At 39.6% G+C, this 21750-nt stretch overlaps 2 protein-coding genes across 3 annotated transcripts; both read left to right on the top strand.

Annotated features, from left to right (window-relative positions):
* Window positions 1-348: 348 nt before the first annotated feature.
* On the top strand, window positions 349-1380 carry LOC120775940 (protein CWC15 homolog). The gene is made up of 2 exons (XM_040106350.1): window positions 349-594; window positions 659-1380. Exons 1-2 carry the CDS (start codon window positions 464-466, stop codon window positions 1251-1253), a joined length of 726 nt encoding a protein of 241 aa, XP_039962284.1. The 5' UTR covers window positions 349-463; the 3' UTR covers window positions 1254-1380.
* Window positions 1381-1595: 215 nt separating this feature from the next.
* Window positions 1596-21741, top strand: LOC120773394 (maestro heat-like repeat-containing protein family member 1). Of its 2 annotated transcripts, none has more exons than XM_040102242.1 (13): window positions 1596-2586; window positions 13335-13512; window positions 15417-15778; window positions 15854-17971; window positions 18151-18790; window positions 18920-19058; window positions 19121-19245; window positions 19305-19512; window positions 19575-20254; window positions 20323-20641; window positions 20800-20934; window positions 21000-21102; window positions 21161-21741. In XM_040102242.1, the coding sequence occupies exons 1-13, from the start codon at window positions 2514-2516 to the stop codon at window positions 21301-21303; spliced, it is 5223 nt and encodes a 1740-aa protein (XP_039958176.1). In that variant the 5' UTR covers window positions 1596-2513; the 3' UTR covers window positions 21304-21741. The 2 variants fall into 2 exon arrangements, with proteins under 2 accessions (XP_039958176.1, XP_039958178.1); XM_040102244.1 differs by lacking the exon at window positions 1596-2586 and adding an exon at window positions 10354-10477.
* Window positions 21742-21750: the final 9 nt, after the last annotated feature.

Here is a 21750-nt window from a genome sequence, read left to right as displayed (position 1 = left end):
TAATGGAATCGCAACTGCGTTATTTTTGATTTAAATCTACTCATTCAAAAACCGCTTCGATAGTTTTATTTATCGACATTTTTGTATGATTTCCATCACTAGTTATAAGGCATTATAATAACTTCTCTCGATATATATAAAATAAAAGAAATGCTAAAAATATTTAGATTTGCACATTAGATCGTTCAGTATAATTTTCGATATTGTTTTTGTTTTTTATTTAATTTATTTTTAATAATTTCCATTTTTTATTGATTCCAAATAAATAATCACATCATTGTGAATACTTTCCGAACACAACCCAAACAGCTGCAAAATTACTGTGAAACACAAAGAAATAAGAAAAAGCAATCACAAAACGTTTCTAAAAACACAATAAAATACAACCATAAAACTAAGATATTTTGCTACGGTAAATAAAATCAAGGAATTATTTAAACCAAGTAGAAAATAGTTGAATAAAATGACTACAGCTGCACGACCAACTTTTGATCCCGCACGTGGAGGCAGCGGTCGTGGAGAGAAAGATTTAAGTGCGCTTTCGAAACAATATTCCAGCAGAGATCTACCAGGGCATACAAAACTCAAATACAGGTATTTGCATATATAAATTCTAATAAACGTAATTTTGACAATACTTTTTACTATTTAATTGAAGAGAAACTGGCCAAGGCACCTCAGATGAGCTACGCAACCGTGACTTCCGCAAAGAATTAGAGGAACGTGAACGCGAAGCACGTCCCAGCAAAGCCTTGCCGTCGATTGTGCGTAAAGCAATCGAAGCAAACAATTCTGCAAATAGTGGTGCCAGTGGGCCGAAACGAGCACGCGTTGAACAACCCGCAGCACCTGTGAATTTAGATGCTGACGATCCGATAGACAAAGACAGTTCCGAGGAGGATTCCGATTCGGATGAAGAAGATGACACTGCCGCATTGTTGGCAGAATTAAATAAAATTAAACAAGAACGTTTACAGGAAGAAGCGCGCAAAGATCAAGAAAAGAAACAAGAAGAGGAGCGTATACGAATGGAGAACATATTATCTGGCAATCCGTTGATCAATTATGCTCCAGGTACTGGCGCAACAGCGAGTAAAAATTTGGGCAGTGATTTGAAGGTGAAACGACGTTGGGACGATGATGTGGTTTTTAAGAATTGTGCTCGCTCTGAACCGGAAAAGAAGACGCATTTCATTAACGACTCGCTACGCAATGAATTTCACAAGAAGTTTATGGATAAATATATTAAGTGATTTTTAATTATACAATTTTGTATACTAACAAAGTAATATAACATTTTAAGCAAGTTCCAATATCTACTTCTCTGTTAGTGAATAAAATAAATAATAAATATGTATATCGGCATTTCGAAATTATATAGATTCAGTATTTCAATCAATCTGAAATTAATTTTTAAAAATTGAACGCAAACATTTCTAATAAATATATCGTCTGAGAAAAAATATTGTTAATAAAAAATAAACATAGGGCACACCCTGTTTATGTCGTTCTGTACTTGGTGTTGTTCTTCTGTTTTTAGCAACTTGATTATTTGTCATTCTGTTGACAACTCAAACAAAAATATTCGCACAGCTGATAGCAATTGTTTTTGCGCAGTTCTCCAGTTTGTCTAATTGGAAGGTTTTCATTGAAAAGTTCAGAAAATTTACTAAAATGAAAGCAATCAACTTAGTTGTGTAGTTTTAAACATATGAAGTATATAAATTGTGAAAAAATGTTATTTGCCTACTATAAGTTTGCGTCATCGGTCCATTAGACAACGTAAAAAAACAAAGAAAACATCAGTTGTACCCGGGTAGGGGCTCCACCACCCAGTACGCAGTGGAGCTCAGGGGAGAGCGATGCGCTTACGTTGCAAATAATCAGAAGAGAAAAAGACTTTGGACAGTGCGGTTCAAATTAATTTTTCACAATATTTTGCAAAATATCATCATCGGAAATTTGTTTAAATATAGCAAAAAATATATGTATAATATTAGCAAATATGTGTATAATGTAACTTGTGTTAAAAAATACCAATAAGCGCAAGTCGTGCTAAATAAAATTAACAGTGTCGATTGCTTGTGTGCGAAATATGCAATTATTGAAAGAGTAAAATATATTGCACAACAACAAACTAATAAAAAAGATATACATATGTAGTATATGTATTAGGTGCAAGTAAAATTAAACAAAGCTAAAAGTGTGCTCTGATTAAACGTGTGTGCTGGCGATTGGATGGTTACTGAATTCATATATTAACCATCCAATAAAATTTATTGAGTAAATTGAAAACAAATATTCTGATAAGAGTGCAAAAGGCCAATTAAGCTGTGAATCATTTCTACTTTAATAAATTCTCGCGAGATTTATTATATTTCTACTAATTAAAATCGCAGTGTATTAAGTGAAAGCGTAAAGTTTGCTCAACACCTGTGTGTTTTAGGAATAAATAATCAAAGGCAATCACTAAACTGGAGAAGTGGAAAAGAACGCGGAGCTCGACGAAGAAAATGGACCGCCATAGCAAAGGGAATGGGAGTGGAGGCGATGGTGGAACGCCTGACAAGCCATCTATTTTGGAAGGTAATAAAAGCCTATAACGCTATAATTTTTGTTGTGTTTATTTTAAGACACATTTCACATATATGTATTATAGCCACCTTATATTTTTATTTGGGCAACAATTTGCTTCAAAAAAAGGGGTGTTGTATGTTATTATTGTACATCATCTTTTTTAATCAACTCAACCATCTATTTGTGGGTGTTTGGTAAAAATGTTATTGCATAGAACATGTAAGCAGCATTTGGAAGTTGGAAAGCTTCTAGGGTTTAACTTCTGTATAAACTAATTTTTACTGTACTTATAGGAGTTTTGCGATTAAAAAAATTTTTTTTGGTACGAAATATTTTTTTTTAACTTTTAATAAATTACAAATTTCTTATTTATTTCATGTTATTTAATAATTATATTATTTCTGACCTCAAAAAAAAAAAATTAAGTGCAGAATCATACTGGCTTTTTTGTTGCTCAAGTAAAATCATTTTTTACAAATTTTTTCGTAGGTTACAATGGAATATGTTAATCGGCCAAGTTATTTAAAACAAAAACAAAATATTGTGTATGTTAATAAATGCACAAAAAGTGTAACTATTATTTATGACTGTGTACTGCAGCAGCAAAACAGAGTTGGGCGAAACTTTTCCGTGACTCATTTCGAAAAAACTGTTGCTTTTTTACATTTTGCGTTACACAAACGCAAGTTACTCATTTATTTATTTTTTCATCCTTATTTTCTATTATAAGCCAACAGCAACGTCTGGTTTTTCCCCTAACCCAAATAGTTTCCGATTGCAGTTTTATTACATTTTTATACCATAACCAGGGAGTATTAAGTTTGTCACGAACATTTTAGAAATATTCATATAAACTTCTATAATTATTTTTCAAAATACTTGAATTTTGAAACTACAACGTATTTTCGAACATTGGCCAAAATTCTAACAACATGAAATTCCACGCCTCACTAGTGTGGTATGCCTCCGGTTGATTGGGTAATTAAATTGTGTGCGTGCATTAACACGCAAATTATTGGCTGTCCAACTGCCTGTCATTCAAATGCCGGCAGGCAGGTCGCTTCGGCTATCTCCCATCGTGTATACCACAATTTCCGCAGATTTTCCGCCACATTCATGCTCAGCTGGGGCGTATTGTATTTTTAACGCAGGAAAATAGGTGGATTTTATTGATCCACTGTCGTGTCGCAATTTAATAAAGCCATAATAAGCATGGCTTATCTGTTTGTGCTTTTGTTGTTGTTGTTTACCGTTGGTGCGTATTTTAATGCACAACCGGGCCGGTTTATCTGTATGTAACCTGTTGAGCTTCATTAAAATTGCTTGTGGCTTATTTATGTACGTACTTAAAAGGTAATGTGTGTGGGTGTGTACATATGTATTTGTATATATATAACCGTTGTATCGCGTAGGTGGTGGAGTGAATATGTTGATTGTTTATCCTCAAGTTAGTGGGTAATTTATGTATGCAAGACTTATCTCTCTGGAGTTTTGTTCTATTTTTAAGCGCCAGATAGCCATATACTCACCTATTTACTTGTATACATACATAAGTATTTATTTAAGTGCACAGGTACATACAACTTATATAATAGGTAATGTGTTTTAAATTTATGATGATTTGCATTTGTGTGAGTGTTGTAATTTAAAATTAAAATTTAATTATAAATCGGAGTTGCTTAATTCTCAGATTTTCTTAACGGTAATATCTACATACATATGTGTGAATTCCAAGAAAATCGATTTTTGTTTTTGCATATTTATCTAGTGTACCTACATTTGAAAATATTAACCGAAAATTTACACTTTATTCGGTGAATAGTTTTGGAGATACATATCTATAAGCGTATTTTTAAGAATTAGATAGACTGGAAAATGAAAAATTGAGGTATGCACCGCGACCTAAGGTCTATTCTATGACAACTTATCTAATTTACCATCTTAATGGGGACTAGATAACCATTACAACAAAAACAACCTAAAGTATTTAGTGCCCTCCCCTAAGTCACAACAAATCACTTAGCCCCAGCCGCAGCACATTGATGAAGTCCAATATGCTAGTGAGGCGTTGTAATCCCTATTCGAAAACATGGATCTTAAGGATTAAGAATCCAGCGTCTGCAGACTACTGTGCAGTCCATTAGCAGGTGTTCTGGAGTTTACGGCTCCATGTCGCAGAACCCGCAGTTTGCACTAGAGGCCTGGCCCATTTTATGTAAATGCTTCCTGAGTTTGCAGTAGCCAGTGTAAACGCGACAGGTAACCGGAATTTGTTTCTCGGGATATTGATTACTATTTTAAACTTGCTGAAGTTGTAACTACCCATTAGCAACCTGTCATGGCGCATGCCTCGAAGTTGTTGCCAATATCTTTCCCTGCCTGCTCTGTCCTCACTACGGAGCAGCTCCTTTATCGGTCCTACCATACTTGTGGAAGCTGCAGAGGGGGCGAGCTCGTCAGCCAGTTAATTTCCGCCCGGGCACCCTAATAAGGTTGCGATCAGATAGGCTATTCAGCATTACTACCTTCTAACTTAGTGTAATCCGATCCCAAAACTACAAACGCAATTCTCAAGAATTTGTTTTCAGAGTCGTTGAGGAAAACTTCTGTAAAACGGATGGACCTATCGGCTAGAATTTTTGACTTCTGAGATATATGTATTTGTTAGGAAATATGCGAAGGAATAGCAATTTCTGATATAAATTTTGACAAAACACGATTTTTTCGTAAGCCGCCATTTTTTAGATTTAAGATAGTTTTAAGCATAAAAATTTGCCGGCAAACTTTTTTTTCAGAGGTCCTGTTGTTGTTCTTGTAGCGGAAAAAATATACCGAGTTGACTCCTTGATCGGATAAAAAATGCGGGTCCGTTCCGGTGAAGTAGACCCGATGGTCGTGGGAAATACTTCGGAGGTCCACCTGCAGGTCGACTTCTTAAAAAAAAATCGAAAAAATCCGGTTTTCTGTCCTACAAGTAGATATAAGCTCTTAAGGAATATATGTATGTATAAGTATATATTTGTATCAGCATATTTAGTGGGTAATATCCATAAAGATTCCCCTCAAGCCTGATGGGTACTCTTTAAACCGGAACGGACTTGGATTTTTATCAGGCCAAGGATGGCCAACTTTCTTAAAATTATTTGTGGTATCTTGCCTGTTGATAAAACATTAACAACAACAGTACTTTAACACCTTAATAAATATTTCCTTGGCCATCAGCTTATCTTTATTACACACAGAAACACCCGGCGCGTGCTTTTCTTTCTTCATCAGCAATTAGATGCATTCAAATAGTAGAAATAGTAGAAATATTTCAATAAGCACTAGCGGTATTATGAAATGCATGTGCAATCTCAACTTTTTATACATACATATGTATGTAAGTATGTATGTATGTAAAGTAGGTATGTAGGAAGGTATCCAGGAGTCTAGAGTGCAAAGTGTGCATGCACTTGTATGAATGCGAAATAATGAGTACATATTCTCATAGTAAAAACACACATACCTACATACCTACAGACATATTTTTGTACTATGCATGTAAAGCCCCCCTTTTCGTGACTAATAACGACCAAAGCAGTTGCATTCATTGTTTTGGACATTTGTATTGTATATGATTTACAAAAATCCATATTATATGATATGAATAAAATGTATGAATATTTTATTAAATGCAGCAAATATATTGCGATTAAACACATCGAGCTCTTAAAGCGTTCCTTCTATTTTTTTTAATTCGAAAATTTGAATCGTAAATATAGTCATTTTAATCGAGTGAGTACTGTTCATTCATAAGCCGATAGTAATCAGTCATTTATTTGGAATGTATAGTACTAAAATAGCTAACATTAGCGGTTGTAGAGCATTGACATTAAATATGGATTTTTCATGGGCTTTATGGATTTTATACAAAGAGTATTTATTGTGGCAGCTTTTTCAAGTACATGTGTATGTATGTATGTATGTAGATATATGTATTATGCTTAAATATTTGCGTTTAGTTTTGTAGGCTCGTATTTCGTCTTTATTAACTAATAAATAATGTATAACGCAATGCATTCTTAAAGTATTGACACTGATTAAAAAAAATCTAAAATTTCTATAAAAAAAAAATTTTTTAAAGTTACATTGGCCTTCAAAAAATACTATAAAATCTCTAGAATTTTGCTCTAAGTTCTCAAGTTGATCCAAGCAATAGTTTTGGAGATACATCCTTTAAAAGTTGCGCGCTCAAGTTCAGCTATAATACACTTATATGCTATTATACTTTTTTAAAGAAAAGAACACAGAAACTTCAAATTTAATGGGGATCATTATTATCTTTCAAACGAACAATCCTTAACATTTTTTTATGAAATTTATCTCTTTCACATATTGGCCGCATAACTGATGAATGACACGCAAGATGTTTTACTCCAAGGCCTGAATCGAAGCGGAATTGTTCGCATAAACTTTAGACTTTACATAACCGCTCAGGAACAAATCTAACGGTGTGATATCACACGATCTTGGTGGCCAATCGACCGGGCCAAAACGTGAAATTAACTCCTCACCGAAATGTTCTCATAATAAATCCATTGATTGATGCGTTGTGTGAGAAGTGGCGCCGTCTTTTTGAAACCAAATGTCGCCGAGATCATAAGCTTCAATTTCAGGCATCAAATAGTTGGTTATTATGGCGAGATAACGGTCGCAATCGACAGTTACGTTCTCCCCACACCAAACCGTGGTTTTTTTTTGGATGAAATGGCAGCTCTTGAATCTCTTCAGGTTGCTCTTCGTCCCAAACGCGGCAATTTTGCTTGTTTATATACCCATTGAGCCAAATATGTGGCTCATCGTTGAACACATTTTGGCTCGAAAACGTTGTTTTCAAGAGCCCATAGAGCGAAGCGATGTCGTCTGGGAAGGTCGAGCGGCTTCAGCTCTTGCGCAAGCTGTATTTTCTGTGCTTTCAATTTAAGACGTCCACGTAAAATGCGTCAAGTCGTTTCATACGTCAGTCCAAGTTACCGCGAACGGCGCCGAATCGATTCTGCACAGTCTTCGTGCACACACCCAGTTACTGCTGCTTTACTTTCTTCACTGCATGCTGACCGTGGTCTATTCATTCGAATATTATCCAATAATGAATGCAATGCATCAAGGCGGGTGATGGTGTTGCGAATAGTATGCACATCAGGCCGGTTATGTTGAACATAAGTTGAGCGAAGCGCGCGAAACACATTCCTTACAAAACGTGAATTTTCGTAAAAATGTTGAACGATTTGTAATCGTTGTTCAGGCGTAAGTTTTTCCATGAAGAAACGCCAAACAATACTAAAAAGGCTATTGAAAAAAATACCTCTAATAGGATCAGCTGTTATAACCGATTTGTAATCAAAGTGCCAAAAAGAACCAGAGTCACCTTCGCGCAGTTATATTCTATACTTCTACTTATCCAGACTTGCCCCGACCATGTAAGTTACAGCATTTCTGCAAGTCAACTCGCACTGAATAATCTAATACATCTTTTTAAAAGGCTGAAACAGTCTATCTTCTTGTTTTCCCATTAAATGATATTTCCTCGATGTTAATTCCTAGTCTACATACCTTCTACCAAACTGCCGCTACAACCAGATATTTATAAATAAAGTCTGATAGTTCTCGCATCGAAACCATTTTAAGCTACTTTGATGGGATTCAGTACCATAACAAAATAACTAAGTTCGTCTACTGCATTGCGGAACCTTACCCTTCTTTCTCTGCTCACACACCTGCGAGAGATTTGTGGACGAGGCGAAGCCGTTAGAGAAGAGGTGCAGTGAGCTTCTTCACGGATGGATTGAAGTTAAGACAGCCTTCCCTCCACTCTAGTTTCAGGCTACCAGACTACTGTAGCGTCTTTCAAGCGGAGGGGGCTGCCATCAAGGTAGTGGTAGATATTCTGCTGCGAAGTGCAGTTACCTTTAGAGAGCTGTGCATTCACTCTGATAGCCAAGCGGCTATACTGGCTTTGAGATCGCTGACTATGCGTTCAAAACTAGTCAAGAAGTGCACGAGTCCGTTGTCCACTTGCACATCCTCCGTAAGAGGCAACTAAAATCCAATAGACATAGTGCATGTCTGTTCTTTAGGCTTACCTCTTTCTTGTCAGAAATAGTGCTCAGATTGAACTGATATTATAGACTTTGATTGAGATTCCGTCTACTGAAAAGACATGAAAGTTCAAGCGACAAATGTCACCAGTCTTTGACTATGATGGGTGCTCAACTGGTAGTATCAAAAGTTACAAGATCTAACAGGCGACTTAAATTTGGTACCACAGAGAGCAGTTAGCCCTTGGAGTTCGCTCCAATCTGCTCATTGAATTTGGCGCTTGGGGAGATTCGAGGTGGCTGTGGTTTAAGACTGAAGGCAGGTAGACCCATAGCACGGCAGAGGTTTTAGGTCGGCCTCGAACCCGACCAAAGTGGAAAAAGTTTCCCTTCCACCCGACCAATTAAAACCAAAAAATATTTGCAAAAATGTATTATTTATTACTTGAAGCGCTGATCAACGCATTGTTTTTGATCTAGGTGGTTTTAAGCACCGTGAGGTTAGGCCATCGTGAGGTACTCACGTAAATCACAATTGATTGTTGACCCCTTGCACTCTAGCGCTGAACGTATATGGACACTGTGCAATAGGTACAGACGCGGTACGACTAAATATTTTGTCGGACGCTCTTTGCCAAAGCTGTTTGGAGGAAGGCAAGGTGGAATCATATAGTCACTTTCTCCTCTCGGATTTTGCCAGACTGAGATTGAAATGTCTCGGTAGACACATAGTTGGTGAACACAGGGAAGCAGCTGGGATTGATATTAACCGCCTTAAAAAAGTTGTGGTAAGCTCACAACACTGTAAGATCAATCGATTTTAGATCAATCCTACGACTTAACTTAACCTTACGTGGGATTTAAGAAGTTGCAATTCAAAAAACTGTAGTTAAAATGCCGTCGTGAGAAGGATAAGGTCGTACGGCAGTTGTTTCTCTTTTTTTGGCTGCCATCAGCTGGTAACGGATTCAATACTCTTAGAGCTGGAGAGTTCAAAAAGAATTTCGCGACATCTCGTAGACACAATATCCGCTATATCTATACAAATCTATACTATATAATATATGTATATTCTTAATATTTTCTGACAAATCCAAATTTGCAGCTAAAGGGGTAATATATTTTATGAACATTATTTTTATTGCAGAAATATATTCAGTGGTTTGCCATTGTCTGCCAAGAGAAGTCTACTGCTAGAAGAGATAACTCATATAGACTTTGTTTACTCGCACTTGGTTCCGACCGCATCCCTCAATGTTAATCGAGTTGCGATGATATCGTTGGCACTCGTACATTCTGTCTTAAAGGTTGAAATATGATTCTATTATGAGTATGCATACTTAAGAGATACGCACTACACCAAGCTACAGAAATATATTTATCTACCTATGTGCATATATGTACCTATGTATGTATGTATATAAGCATATTCGGTATTGCATTCGTCTTTTTAAAGCTTTTTTCTTCACCCACAATGCAAATAGAATTCCGAGATATGCTACTCCCCACATAGAGACCCCACTAATGCAGAGAGCTTAAGCATTGTGGGGCTTTCAGTTGTTGCAAAGGCGGTGATCAAAACGGTATGCTCGCATGCTTACTTGTACTCGAACAAAGCGCATAAAACAGTGTAACGTGCAGATAAAATGGAGTTAAAACTAATTTGAAAGCGAAAGTTGAATAAAAAAGCAATAAAAATTAACTCCCCACAATGTTGGATTTCATAACAAAACTTGTGCCACACAACATGGACGAAAAGAGTCAGGGAACGCGCTATGAGCACAAAACACTTCAAATATTTACACAACGGAATCTGAACGGTAAATCAAGATGCAACTGTGAATTAGTCATTACTCAAGCAGACGGTAATGGTAATGGAAAAATGTGAAAAATGCATTTTTGTTGTGAAAAAACGAATTGAAATATATTAAATTTTTAATTTAATGATATTTTTTCTGAAATCTGTTTTTGATTTGATTGTTATATTTTTTTATTTTAATTAATTGTACCAAAGTCTTTGTTTTTGTATGCCGTGAGCCATTCACTTATCCATACATACAAATAATATAATAAATTACCTAGAAAGATCCGGGAGATTTGCTAATGCAGTTTTTGAATTTGATTATTGTCATACCATGTGAATAAGTAATTACCATAAATGTCAGTGTATTACAAAAACAAATTAATTAGAAAAGCGGCTAGCCATTTGAGTGACCCACTTCTGGCAAATCACTCTACAACTCGACGATCAACTTGAAAATTGTCGCTATGCTTTATTTTTTAAAAGTAATCCAATAGTGTAATCATTACAAAAACACTCCAAAGACAATTCACTAACAATTGGTATACGTGGGTTGATGGAAATTCTATAAAATTTGTGGAAATAATCCCAGCGGCGAAGCGTTTTCAGCGGAGCCACTTTCCGCAAACTACAAAAGTGATTTCTAAATCAGTCACAGCTTTGATAATTTATTAAGAAGTTACATGAGTTTCCTGGCTTTAAAAAATCGATTATTATCTTTTTTAGTCGAAGGTAGTCGAAAAAGTCTTTTCGTATTTCTAACCTAACTTCAACTTATTTTTTTATATTTATGATGAACATTAATCAACCAAATATGTACCATTTTGTTCGACCACTTTTTGCCATTTTTCCGCCAGAGACATTATTTCATCAGTGTAACACTTGTTTGGTTTCTCGGCGAAGAACTGCGACAAGTAATTTTCACAGGCTTCCCTTGAAGCCAATTTTACTCCATTAAGGGAGTTCTGCATTGACCGAAATAAATGGTAGTGCGCTGGTGCAAGATCAAAGCTATACGATGGATGCATCAAAACTTTCCAGCCAAGCTCTCCCAGTTTTTGGCGAGTCATAAAAGATATGTGTGGTCTACCGTTGTCCTAATGGAAGACGAAGCCCTTTCTGTTGATCAGTTCTGTCCGTTGTTTTCGATTGCTTGCTTCAATCTCATCAGTTATTGACAATAAAATGGAGAATCAGTCGTTCGACCAGGCTGGAGCAGCTCATAGTGGATGATTCCTTTCCAATTCCACCAAACACTCAGCATAACCTTTTGAGGCGTCAATACTGACTTTGCGACCATTTGTTGAGCTTCACCACGCTTGGACTATGATCTTTTTCGCACATTGTTGTCGTATTTGATCCACTATTCGTCTCCTGTTACCATTCGCTTCAGAAACGGTTCGATTACATTTCGTTTCAGCAAAGAATCGCAGATGTTAATTCGGTCCATTAAATTTTTTACAAACAATTCATGTGGTACCCAAGCATCGAACTTCTTTTTATAGCCAGTCTTTTTTAAACGGTTCAAAATCGTTTCATGATGAATGCTAAGTTTCTTAGCGATCTCATGGCTGCTTGTGTGACGGTCTTGGTCAATCTTTTCCATAATTTCATCGATTTTTTCAACGATAGGTCGACTAGAGCGAGGGGGATCCTTCACATCAAGCGAACTGTTACAGCATTGTCTCCGTAAACTTCACAAATTTCATTGGTGGCATTCATCCCTTTTTTATAGCATTTAAGGATATCCGTTCAGATTCCTGCAATCGATTAGGTCGCGAAAAATTTAACAGTGAGTTTGTCTGAAATTTTGTATTTCTAACTTCATTGTTTTGGGGATTCTATTTTATCACGAATACAAGTATTTGAGAAGCACAAACCTTTTCAGTGAAGGTCGTGAAGTCACGGAAAACCTCTGATAATGATGAAAACATCGAAAAAGATAAGGAAACAGTGCATGAAAATCATCGAGACAGACATTGAAAGCAATTCAGCAAATGGTGTCCCAAAAATGCATGCTATCCCTGCCGAGACTTACAATAAGTCTATGAAAAATTGAACTAAGTATTGACTTGCTTCGATTGGCTCCGGAGCCTATTTTGAAGGCGATGGCAGAGATTTGTATTAAAATATATGAAAATGTGGTTTTGTGTCGGTCCCGGATGATGTCAATTTACATCGGATGATAGTTTTCGGTTCCGAATTTAATCGGACATTATTCTACGTGATTCTCTCGTGGAAAATATTGTTTATATTTTTAAATTTATAAATTATCATTTTTTGGCGATTTTTACAGCTTCTATGCTCAGAACGAATTTAACTTCAGAAACTAATTTTGATGTACCTCTCTCAAAACCACTCAAATATCTTTCAAATGTAACTTCATGCGTAGAAATCACTTGTTGCGGCTACAACTTGTTGCACGCCATAAACCGTTAACCAATATACGCACTTGCATATTCACCACACTTGCTGTTTTCCATGCAGCGCAATCGTGTAACGGTGAATGTAGGTCAATTGAATTACTTGTACGGCTTCCTCGCCTGTGCAAAACGGCTGTTGGCAAACTGGCTCAGCAGCTGTTGGCTTTTAGCTAGCAACAGGCAGCCATTGGCGGCACAAACTCAGCGCCGCGCCAACGTCGCTGCTGCGGCAAGCATAAAAATGAGGCAGAAATCCAACCAACTAATGCATAATTCAGTTAGCTGTGCATCCTGCGCGAAGGACATGAGGCATAAGCCCTGCCAACTAGCAAGTAGTAACGAACTGATTTTCACTGCTTGATACAATTATTTCAACATGATTTCCTATCTCTCCAATACATATTTCTCATTTCTCATTTTTGTTTAATATTTTGTTTGTTTTGTTGTTTGCAGGCATTTTGCACGGCCTTTTCGAAGGACTTATCGACAAGGATGAGACCGTGCGCACGGCCATAAAAAGTTCGCTCGTAAAAATATTGGAGACACATCCGGCGCGCGCCGTCGACACCCTCGTGGAGTATCGTGAAAAGAATCCGAAGCTGCCGGAACAAACAGTCATCATATTGCTAAAGTGAGTAGCATGTTTCTTTATTGTTGTTGTTGTTGTACGTTTATGAAATGAAATAACGGTTTATCGTAGTGTAAATTAATTCGAAATGACAGCTGAAAGTGAATTACTTGTTTTAGTGGAATGAGTGGGGAAAAATAAGTTCAAAATGTGGTGCCTCAATTAGTCTAGACCGACGAGAAGAAGCAAGATGCATTCTAAAAAGGATTTGCTGTTCTTGAGGACTTTAAAGAGGAAATAAGAGTACTTACTCGGAGAGAATTCAAGTATTCTGGTCGAACACATTTTAATTTTAATAGATGAATGAGTACCCATTAAACTCAATATAAAGAGGTGACCGGTGTCATGCGGAGACTCATTGCACGCAGGACATATGTTGGATATGTCGGTGGGATAAGTAGGAGCTTAACCTGCTACAATATCCAGAACGAAGCGGCGCAGGGTCACTCTCGTTTCTCGCGGCAACTCGAGCTCTTCGTCTGCAATGGGTGGTGGTTTGACTCCAAGAACCCCATTCATTGGACGGGAGTCGGTGAAGATGTTGATGGCTCCACTGTGAATGGCGGTCAATGCTTGTCGGAAGTTAGTTGCATCCGAAGTCCGGTCGGGGTATTGTTCAATATCGTCGACTTAATTGAGGAAAGACCTCTTGATGTTCCTAAGAGGCGGTTCCGCTCCAAGCACGTGGCTGCAGGGGTGATTTCTGCGAAAACATCCCAGCAGGAACTGCCTGGAGAGGACTTCATTATGCTCCTTACTGGGAGCATAAGCATCTCACTATGTAGGTGTTCAATGGGAGACATCAGGAGGCATGCTGTCGTTGTCCGGAGTGCAGTGTTCTGACAAGTCTGAAGCTTCTTCACCTGCGTTCCACTGCATCCAGGCGACCTATCGGTGCGGCGTAGTTGAGGACCGGGCAGCCGAAGTTGCCAACAACGTTTCTTTGTCCTTTCCCCATGTGCTGCCGTCTAGCGACTTGAGGATTTTGTTACTAAATCCTAAAATCTTAGGGTTATTGACAGTCGGAATTTTGACGCCATCGACTGTAATATTAAGGTTAAGTCTGTACTGCTTCGTCCAGTTTATAAATATGGTCGCTGTGGATTTGGTGGGGAGAGTGTTAAGTTCCCTGCAGAGAAAAAGTGTGCCATCATTCTTCTTCTCAGTTCTGAGTTTTTACCTCTACCTCTCAGATAGTTCATAGTCCATAGCCTTTGGTTCTGGAGGGAACGTAAATTTTTAGATATCCTCAAGTAGCGTTGTGTAATTGACTGTGTCAAAGGCTTTTGACAAGTCCAACGCTCCGAGGATCGTTCTCTCATAGTTTGGTTTCTGGTTAAGGCCACAAGCTGTCTGAACGTTTATGACGCTAAGGGCTGTGGTGGTACTGTGCACTTTTAGGAAGCCATGGTTTGCTAGGCTCAGGTGGTATGAGAATGGCGGGAGTAATAAAGCCTCAAGTGTATTCAATCCTGGGGAGAAGAGGGTTATCGGACGATAAGACTCCCATTTGTTGGCGGGTTTCCCTAGGTTTCATTAATGGGACCACTCTTCCAATTTTCCACACATCGGGTATTTGAAGAGTGGTCAGCAACAGGTTGAGGACCTCAAGCTCTAACTTCACGGTACAAATACGGATACGGTCGCCGATCGGCTTTGTAGTAGAAAAGAAATCGAATTTATGTTTGCACCTGGCATAACGATGATAAAATGTCATGTCTCACGGCTGTATTGTGAGAGTTGCGTCATATTACTGAGAGCCTTTTCGTAGCAGATCGGATTATTACAAAGATTTTGTGGTATCTTATGCCCTTTTTGATTTACATACAATACTTTATAACAACTAACCACCACAGACTCCGCATTTTGGAATTCGTATGCTAATATTTTTTTTTTTTTTATTGCAGAGCCGTTGAGCGTGTTGTCAACTCAGACACATCCTTACCCTCGGAGGCGAATAAGAAACTCATTACTTTAGCCATTGAAGAGCTGACGCGCTCGGCCGATCATCAGCCACTTATACAAGAGCACGCACTCACCATTCTAGTGGCCATTGGACGTAATAGTGAATGTAAGGCGGTAATAGAGGCGCTGATGGCGCACACCAAAGAGGGCGCTGTTGCGCATTTTATGGTCATGCAGTGCTTGGGTGCTATGGCAACAGCTAATGTGGCCGGCGTTGTACCCTTCATCAAACCAATACTAGCAACTGTCTTGCCCAATCTGGGCGGCATCAAACAGGATCACATCAAGCAGGCGCATGCCTATGGTGGGTCCATACGTTTTATCTTCTCTTTTTTTTTAGCTTAACTCATATAAGCTCTCTCTCAATGCCTAATTTCAGCTCTTGGCCACTTTAGCGAAGCGTTGCTTGAGCAAACAACGGCACATGGTGCGGCTGCTGCAACTGGGACCGCTAATGAAGCCACACAGCCCGCTGCTCCTCAGGTTGCCGACGCATCAACGGATTGCAGCACCGAAATTTCTGTTGCCTACGATGTACTCTTCAACCAATGGCTGCATACGCGTGAGCCCAAAGTGTGCGTGGAAATCTTGCAAGCGCTCTCCTCCATGTATCCGCTGCTGCCGGTGGACAAGATACAGGATCAGTCAACGCGTCTGATACCGCAAATACTGGCGCTCTATCGACGTTCCATCGAGCGCAACTCAGTGACGCAATTTCTGTCTTCGGTGCTGAAAACCAATATCGCAGTGCAACCCTCGTTATTGGATCCGGTAGCCGAACAGTTAATATCGAATCTCTTCGACTTGATTTGCGTTTTCCCCGACTATGAAAAGCCGCAGACGGTAAAGGGTCACTATGAAGTGCTGCGTTGCTTTCATCTGCTCTCCGGCATTTATGCATCGAAAATTGTCGACACACTTCTGATACACTTGCGCAATAATAGCGAACGCGATCGCATAAAGTCGCTATTAATACTGACACATCTCATGAATACGTCCACGGCGCAAATTGGCGACAAGATGCAGGGTTTCTTAGAGTGCCTGAAGCCGATGATACTGTCGGAGAAGGGCATCAAAATGAAAATGACCTTGCTGAAGGCGATAGTGGCGCTCTCGCAGAAGGGTTTCATCAAGGAGAAGGAGTTCGTATGGTTCGTGGTGCGTTACAGTTGCAAATACACGAAGGTCAATCAAGAGCATGGCTCGCTGGAGGAGCACGCCAATTTCGTGTTGTCCTGTGAGAACTCACTCTTCATGCTTTCCTCCACGGCCGGTACCATGGATGAGCTGTTGAAGCGCGAACTCTTAAACTACTTCGTGTTGTTGGACTACACAGACGTATGCTCGAATTTGGCCAAATGCTTAGGCAGCTTGTTCGCCAAATCCCCAAATATCGAATATGAAATTGCAGGCGACGACGAGACTGACGAAAAGAAAGATGGCGCTGGTGAAGAGCATGCGAAGGAGGGTGGTCATGCGAACGTTAAAAGCGGCAAGATAATTGTGCCCTGTCCAGAATCCATATTTGCGCGTTGCCTTGCACTACTCGGCAATTTCCACTGCATCAAACGCTCTTCGAACATATTGACATTCTTGAAATACTATTATCCACATTTGAATCCCGAGCTGAATACGCTCTGGGATAAGCACATACCCGACCTATTGCTGCACATCAATAAAGAATCCGCATTCTCGCGCAAGCTCATAGAGTTCATAAGCGAAAGCGTCGAATATTTGAATACGCGCGATGAAAATTTCGCCGAACGCTTGGTGAACAAAATGTCCGACCAACTGAATCTCTATCCCATCAGCACGCCGCATCTTGAATTCGTTATGCCCACCATGACGACCGAGCGCGGTATGCTGATGAAGTCACTCGCTTTGGCGCTCTGCTTCGTCACCGAGCCGCAGACTGTGAATGCGAAAATCGACTTGATCATCACCTCGGCGCGCCAGGAGAAGCTCGACAAGCACATAAAGCATGCGGAGTATGAGCAGAAGATTGCACCGTGCGCACTTGCCTTGGGCTACATTTCACGCAAGCACTTAACACACCTCATCAAGAAGTTAGCGGAGCTGGCGCACATCGGCGGACGCAAACACTCAACGGGTTTCTTCAGCAATTTGCATTTTATCAAAGATACACACAAAGAGCAGGAATTGTACAAGACGAATTTGCTGGTGATTAAGTCCTTCGGTCACATTTTGGATGAATCGGATCCCATGCAATCGCTGCAGAACCTCGATGATACAATACTCAACTTTCTGATACTGCAACTGACCGGCACCAAGGATCAAACCATTATGTCGGCCATACTTAAGACGCTACTGAGCATCTGTAATCAGATAATTGCAACAAAAGAGGAACTCACCGCGCCACTCAAGTACCGCAAGCAGATAATGGAGGCCGTGTTTAGCATACCGATTGAAGCGCCTTTTAACGATCTGCCGCTGTTGCCGACAATACTGAAACTCGGCACGGACTTTATACGCATTGGTGGGTTTCACGAATATTATTATTGTTGTTATTGTAGTGACAGAATCCTGCCGAATTGACAGTCCTGGACCGGATAAAAAATCCGGGTCCGTTCCGGTTACGTAGACCCGTTTGTCTTGGGAACGGCATTATTCTTATATAACAATTCAAAAGTGTTTCTCTATCACTTTCTTTTTCAGGTGGCGTGGACCCCACAGAGTCCGTAGATGGCAGTGTTATCTTCGAGATTGCTTGTAAGAATTTCTTTTCATGCGCTCAGCACTTAAAAATCAAATTCGACTCACCCGAAGAGGATGAACGCAACAGTTTTCTGGCAAAACATTTAAACGAATCCTTGCCGGAACTGAATGCGCTCGCAAAGGCCATCATTGAAACGGATCCCTCGCCATCCACACTCGATTTGATCATATCGATTTTGGAGGCATGGACCAGAGATAAAAATTCCGAGGTGCGCATATGCGCATCGCATGTTTTCAATAACGGTCTGGAAGTGTATATAAAATCAATGAAAATCGGCTGTGAAGCACCGTCGAAATTCAATCAGACGGGCCAAATGTTGGGTAAGATTGTGCCACGCTGCATTGACTCGAATGGCACCGTGCGACAGGTGTCTGTGGATATACTGCAAAAGACACTTGAAATCTCTTGTATTTATGAGACCCTCACCATTGCCGATAGTGAAACGGATTGGGTGAAGGAGATCGATTTGGTGAAGGAGCAAATTATAACCGATGATCCGAAGATGATCTACAATTTGGCCGGTGAAATCGCCAAGATCATCGCGCTGCGCATGTCTAATTTTCAGTATTTACAGTTTTGGTGAGTAAAAGAAAGATGAGGAAAACATGAGAACAACAAAATGTTATTCGAAAACGGACTCTATACAGTTTTGACAATAATATTTGGAGCCCTATAATAACCTGATTTTATCTATATATTTTTCCATAGTAAAACTCTGCTACAAGGCTTACGTGACCCGGAGCAAAGCTCATCGATTGGCGCTTCAGTGGTGTTGAAATTTTTCATACAACACAAAGGTTCTGAGCTATTTCACGCCATACCGGATCTCGTAAAGGACAGTCTGAGCGTAAGTCTGGCAACTATTAATAATTAAATACCTTTATACAACAACAAAAATATGTATTTTAGGCTATACGTGACTGTGAAATAAACCGTGCCCGTTCCGGTGTACTAAAAGCGCTCGTAGCGCTGACGAAACATCATCCGAAGCTCGTTTGCTTCGAAATGCTGACTCAGCCCCTACCGTACGAGAGGTAAATATTTGCGTGTTTACTTTCTACTTCCAATTGCCTCAATAAATAAAATTTCGCAGCAACATTGTCGAATACTGGCATCTCATCGCCAATGATTCTGAGCTCACCGCTGCGCTGCTGGAGAACTTTCTACAAATACTAAACTCTTCGTGTCTCTACGAGCCAAGTGAGTCGTCGGCAAGTGAACGCCAGAAAATCGCGAGCATACAACCATTCGCCATTTTCTGCGCGCTAAAAGAGATTATGCCCTGCAAGGATGTCAAAGAGGTAACAGTGTCCTGTTATAAATTTGAGATAATGGTAGTAAATTGAATACTTTTCATTTACAGGAATTGCATAAGAAGTTCCCTGAGCTCTTCACCATGCTGCTAACCTCATTAGCTACCTACACAAATCTGGCGGCACCCATGCATACCGGCGGCCATTCACCTACTCAACAGGGTGTCAACACCTCTGCCAGCTCACTGGCAACTGTCGCTTCGTCGACGAAGTCAAAGTTTGGCTTTGTGCCGAATAAAGATTTGGTCAAATTGAATCCCTGTCAAATCGTATTAGATACATTTCAAGCATTCCTCGGCAATTTGGAGATGGAACAGATAGCTACAGTGCTCACCGTGCACACACAGCTAGCGAACAGCACCGACTTGAAGAACTATATTGAGCTGCTCACACCCATAGGCATCGGCTTGGTCAACCAATTGGAAATCTCATCGAGCAACATGAAGCACGTCGTCACTGCCTTGAGCAAATATGTTTCATCGCCATATGATGGTCAACGTATTGCGGCAGTGGGACTGTTCTCACGTCTGGTGCCGCTCAAACCATGCGGTGAGATATCTTCGGTGATTATGCTACACTTGAGTTCGGCGCTCAGTGATCCGAACGCTGTAGTGCGTGGCTTGAGCATACAAGGTTTGGGTTATGTGGGTAACCTGACGGAGCATGACGTTGAAAAGTATACGGAAACGGCGGTCACCGCTTTGCTGAAGGGCATCGACGATCCGGTTAGGTGAGTTTATCAACTGCAGTTGCTTGTAGTAAGTATTTTAATAACTGTTTATTGTTTTTAACCTATAGCGACTGTCTTATAAATATTCCGCTGGAGAGCATGCGCGGCTTGGCACGCATTTTGCAAACATTGCCCAGCGATCGCTTGGAGTCTTTTCATGTCTCCTTGGCCATACGCATTCGTCCATTCTTCGGCAGCTACTCTATCGAAATACGCGAAGCGTCCATTATACTTTTCGGCGATCTGTGCGAGTCGAAGAAGGCGTATGAGAGGGACGGCAGCATATCGCCGAATGCCGCTTCCACCGAGGCGTTACGTGAGCAATTGATTGCAAATCTCTTTCCCATACTGCTGCACTTGAGCGAGGGCGAAGCGACGATCATACGGGTGAGTTGTTTTCATTGCACGCGCTTTGATTTTAAGCTATTAATATTGCTGGCAATACAAAATCACTGATAAAAATCAAGTCCTTGTATTAAAAACTTTTTTATTTGTGAAAGCTTTCTAGCAATTCTTGTTTTTTAATAACTTACATACATTTCCAGGCTTGCAAGGGTACGCTGCGTAAAGTTTGTGGTTTATTGAATGCGCCGAAGGTGAATGAGATGGCACAGCGACACCTCATAGATCACGGCCAGTTGAATTATGGCGTTTTCATAGTGGATTTCGTTAAATTAATTGTATGCATTTTTAAAATATTTTTGAAATCATCGCTTTCTAAAAGCAAATTCTATTTTAATTGCAGGCTATGGACTTGCCAGCGCATATACAAGATTTCATTGACTCGGCCATACCGAAACTGCGCAGCCAATGGGCCGAGGTGCGCGGCAGCGCTGCCATTGTTATAGGTATTACACATTTTTGTGATTTTTTGGTGATAATTGTAATTCCTTAAACTCTTTTTAGGCATACTACACAATTTCCTGCCGGAGCGCAACACACAAACCGAGTCGGTGGGCAATAAGCTGGCAGTGCTGCTAAAGGATGAAAATCATTTTGTGCGCGTGAAGGCCGCTACGGCTTTGGGCTATTTCTTTGGTGACATTTGAAAAGAAAAAACCGTTGGCAATGTCGCTAACGCTCGGTAGATAGCATGTGAAAGCACTTGAAACCAAAAGAAAGGAAAACATGTTTACAAAACAGCAGCAAAAGCAAAGTACCTAAAAGAAACTAAATGGCCGTACGTAAACGTGTTGATGTGATTAAAGGAAATTAGGTTAAGTTATATATTATTAATGTATAAATTAAATATCTATTATCTATTCCTGTATTTATACATGTATTACACACATTCAAAAATATTTATGCGCATAAATCATTTATTTTATTTTTTATTCCACGCTTGTGCATTTGCAGAACTGTGCCTGGCCTATGCTAATGTAAATATCGAATTTTTTCTCTACTAATTTATTGTTTTCTAAAGCGTTCTGTTAAAAGTTGTTTTAAGTCCACGTAAAAATTGTTTTCAGTCAAATTTATTGAGATTACAAAAAAAC

Source organism: Bactrocera tryoni, chromosome 4 (assembly GCF_016617805.1).
Source record: "Bactrocera tryoni isolate S06 chromosome 4, CSIRO_BtryS06_freeze2, whole genome shotgun sequence".
NCBI lineage: Eukaryota > Metazoa > Arthropoda > Insecta > Diptera > Tephritidae > Bactrocera > Bactrocera tryoni.
The sequence above is the reverse complement of the archived record's forward strand: the minus strand, read 5'-3'. Positions and strand labels throughout refer to the sequence as shown.

Excerpts from the sequence above, each read along its gene's own strand:
- LOC120775940 (XM_040106350.1), top strand. The coding sequence starts at position 464 with ATGACTACAGCTGCACGACCAACTTTTGATCCCGCACGTGGAGGCAGC. Across the intron at positions 595-658 it reads CATACAAAACTCAAATACAG|AGAAACTGGCCAAGGCACCT; the intron begins GTATTTGCATAT and ends ATTTAATTGAAG.
- LOC120773394 (XM_040102244.1), top strand. The coding sequence starts at position 10,369 with ATGTTGGATTTCATAACAAAACTTGTGCCACACAACATGGACGAAAAG. Across the intron at positions 17,972-18,150 it reads CACGGACTTTATACGCATTG|GTGGCGTGGACCCCACAGAG; the intron begins GTGGGTTTCACG and ends TTTCTTTTTCAG. Across the intron at positions 20,935-20,999 it reads TGGATTTCGTTAAATTAATT|GCTATGGACTTGCCAGCGCA; the intron begins GTATGCATTTTT and ends TTTTAATTGCAG.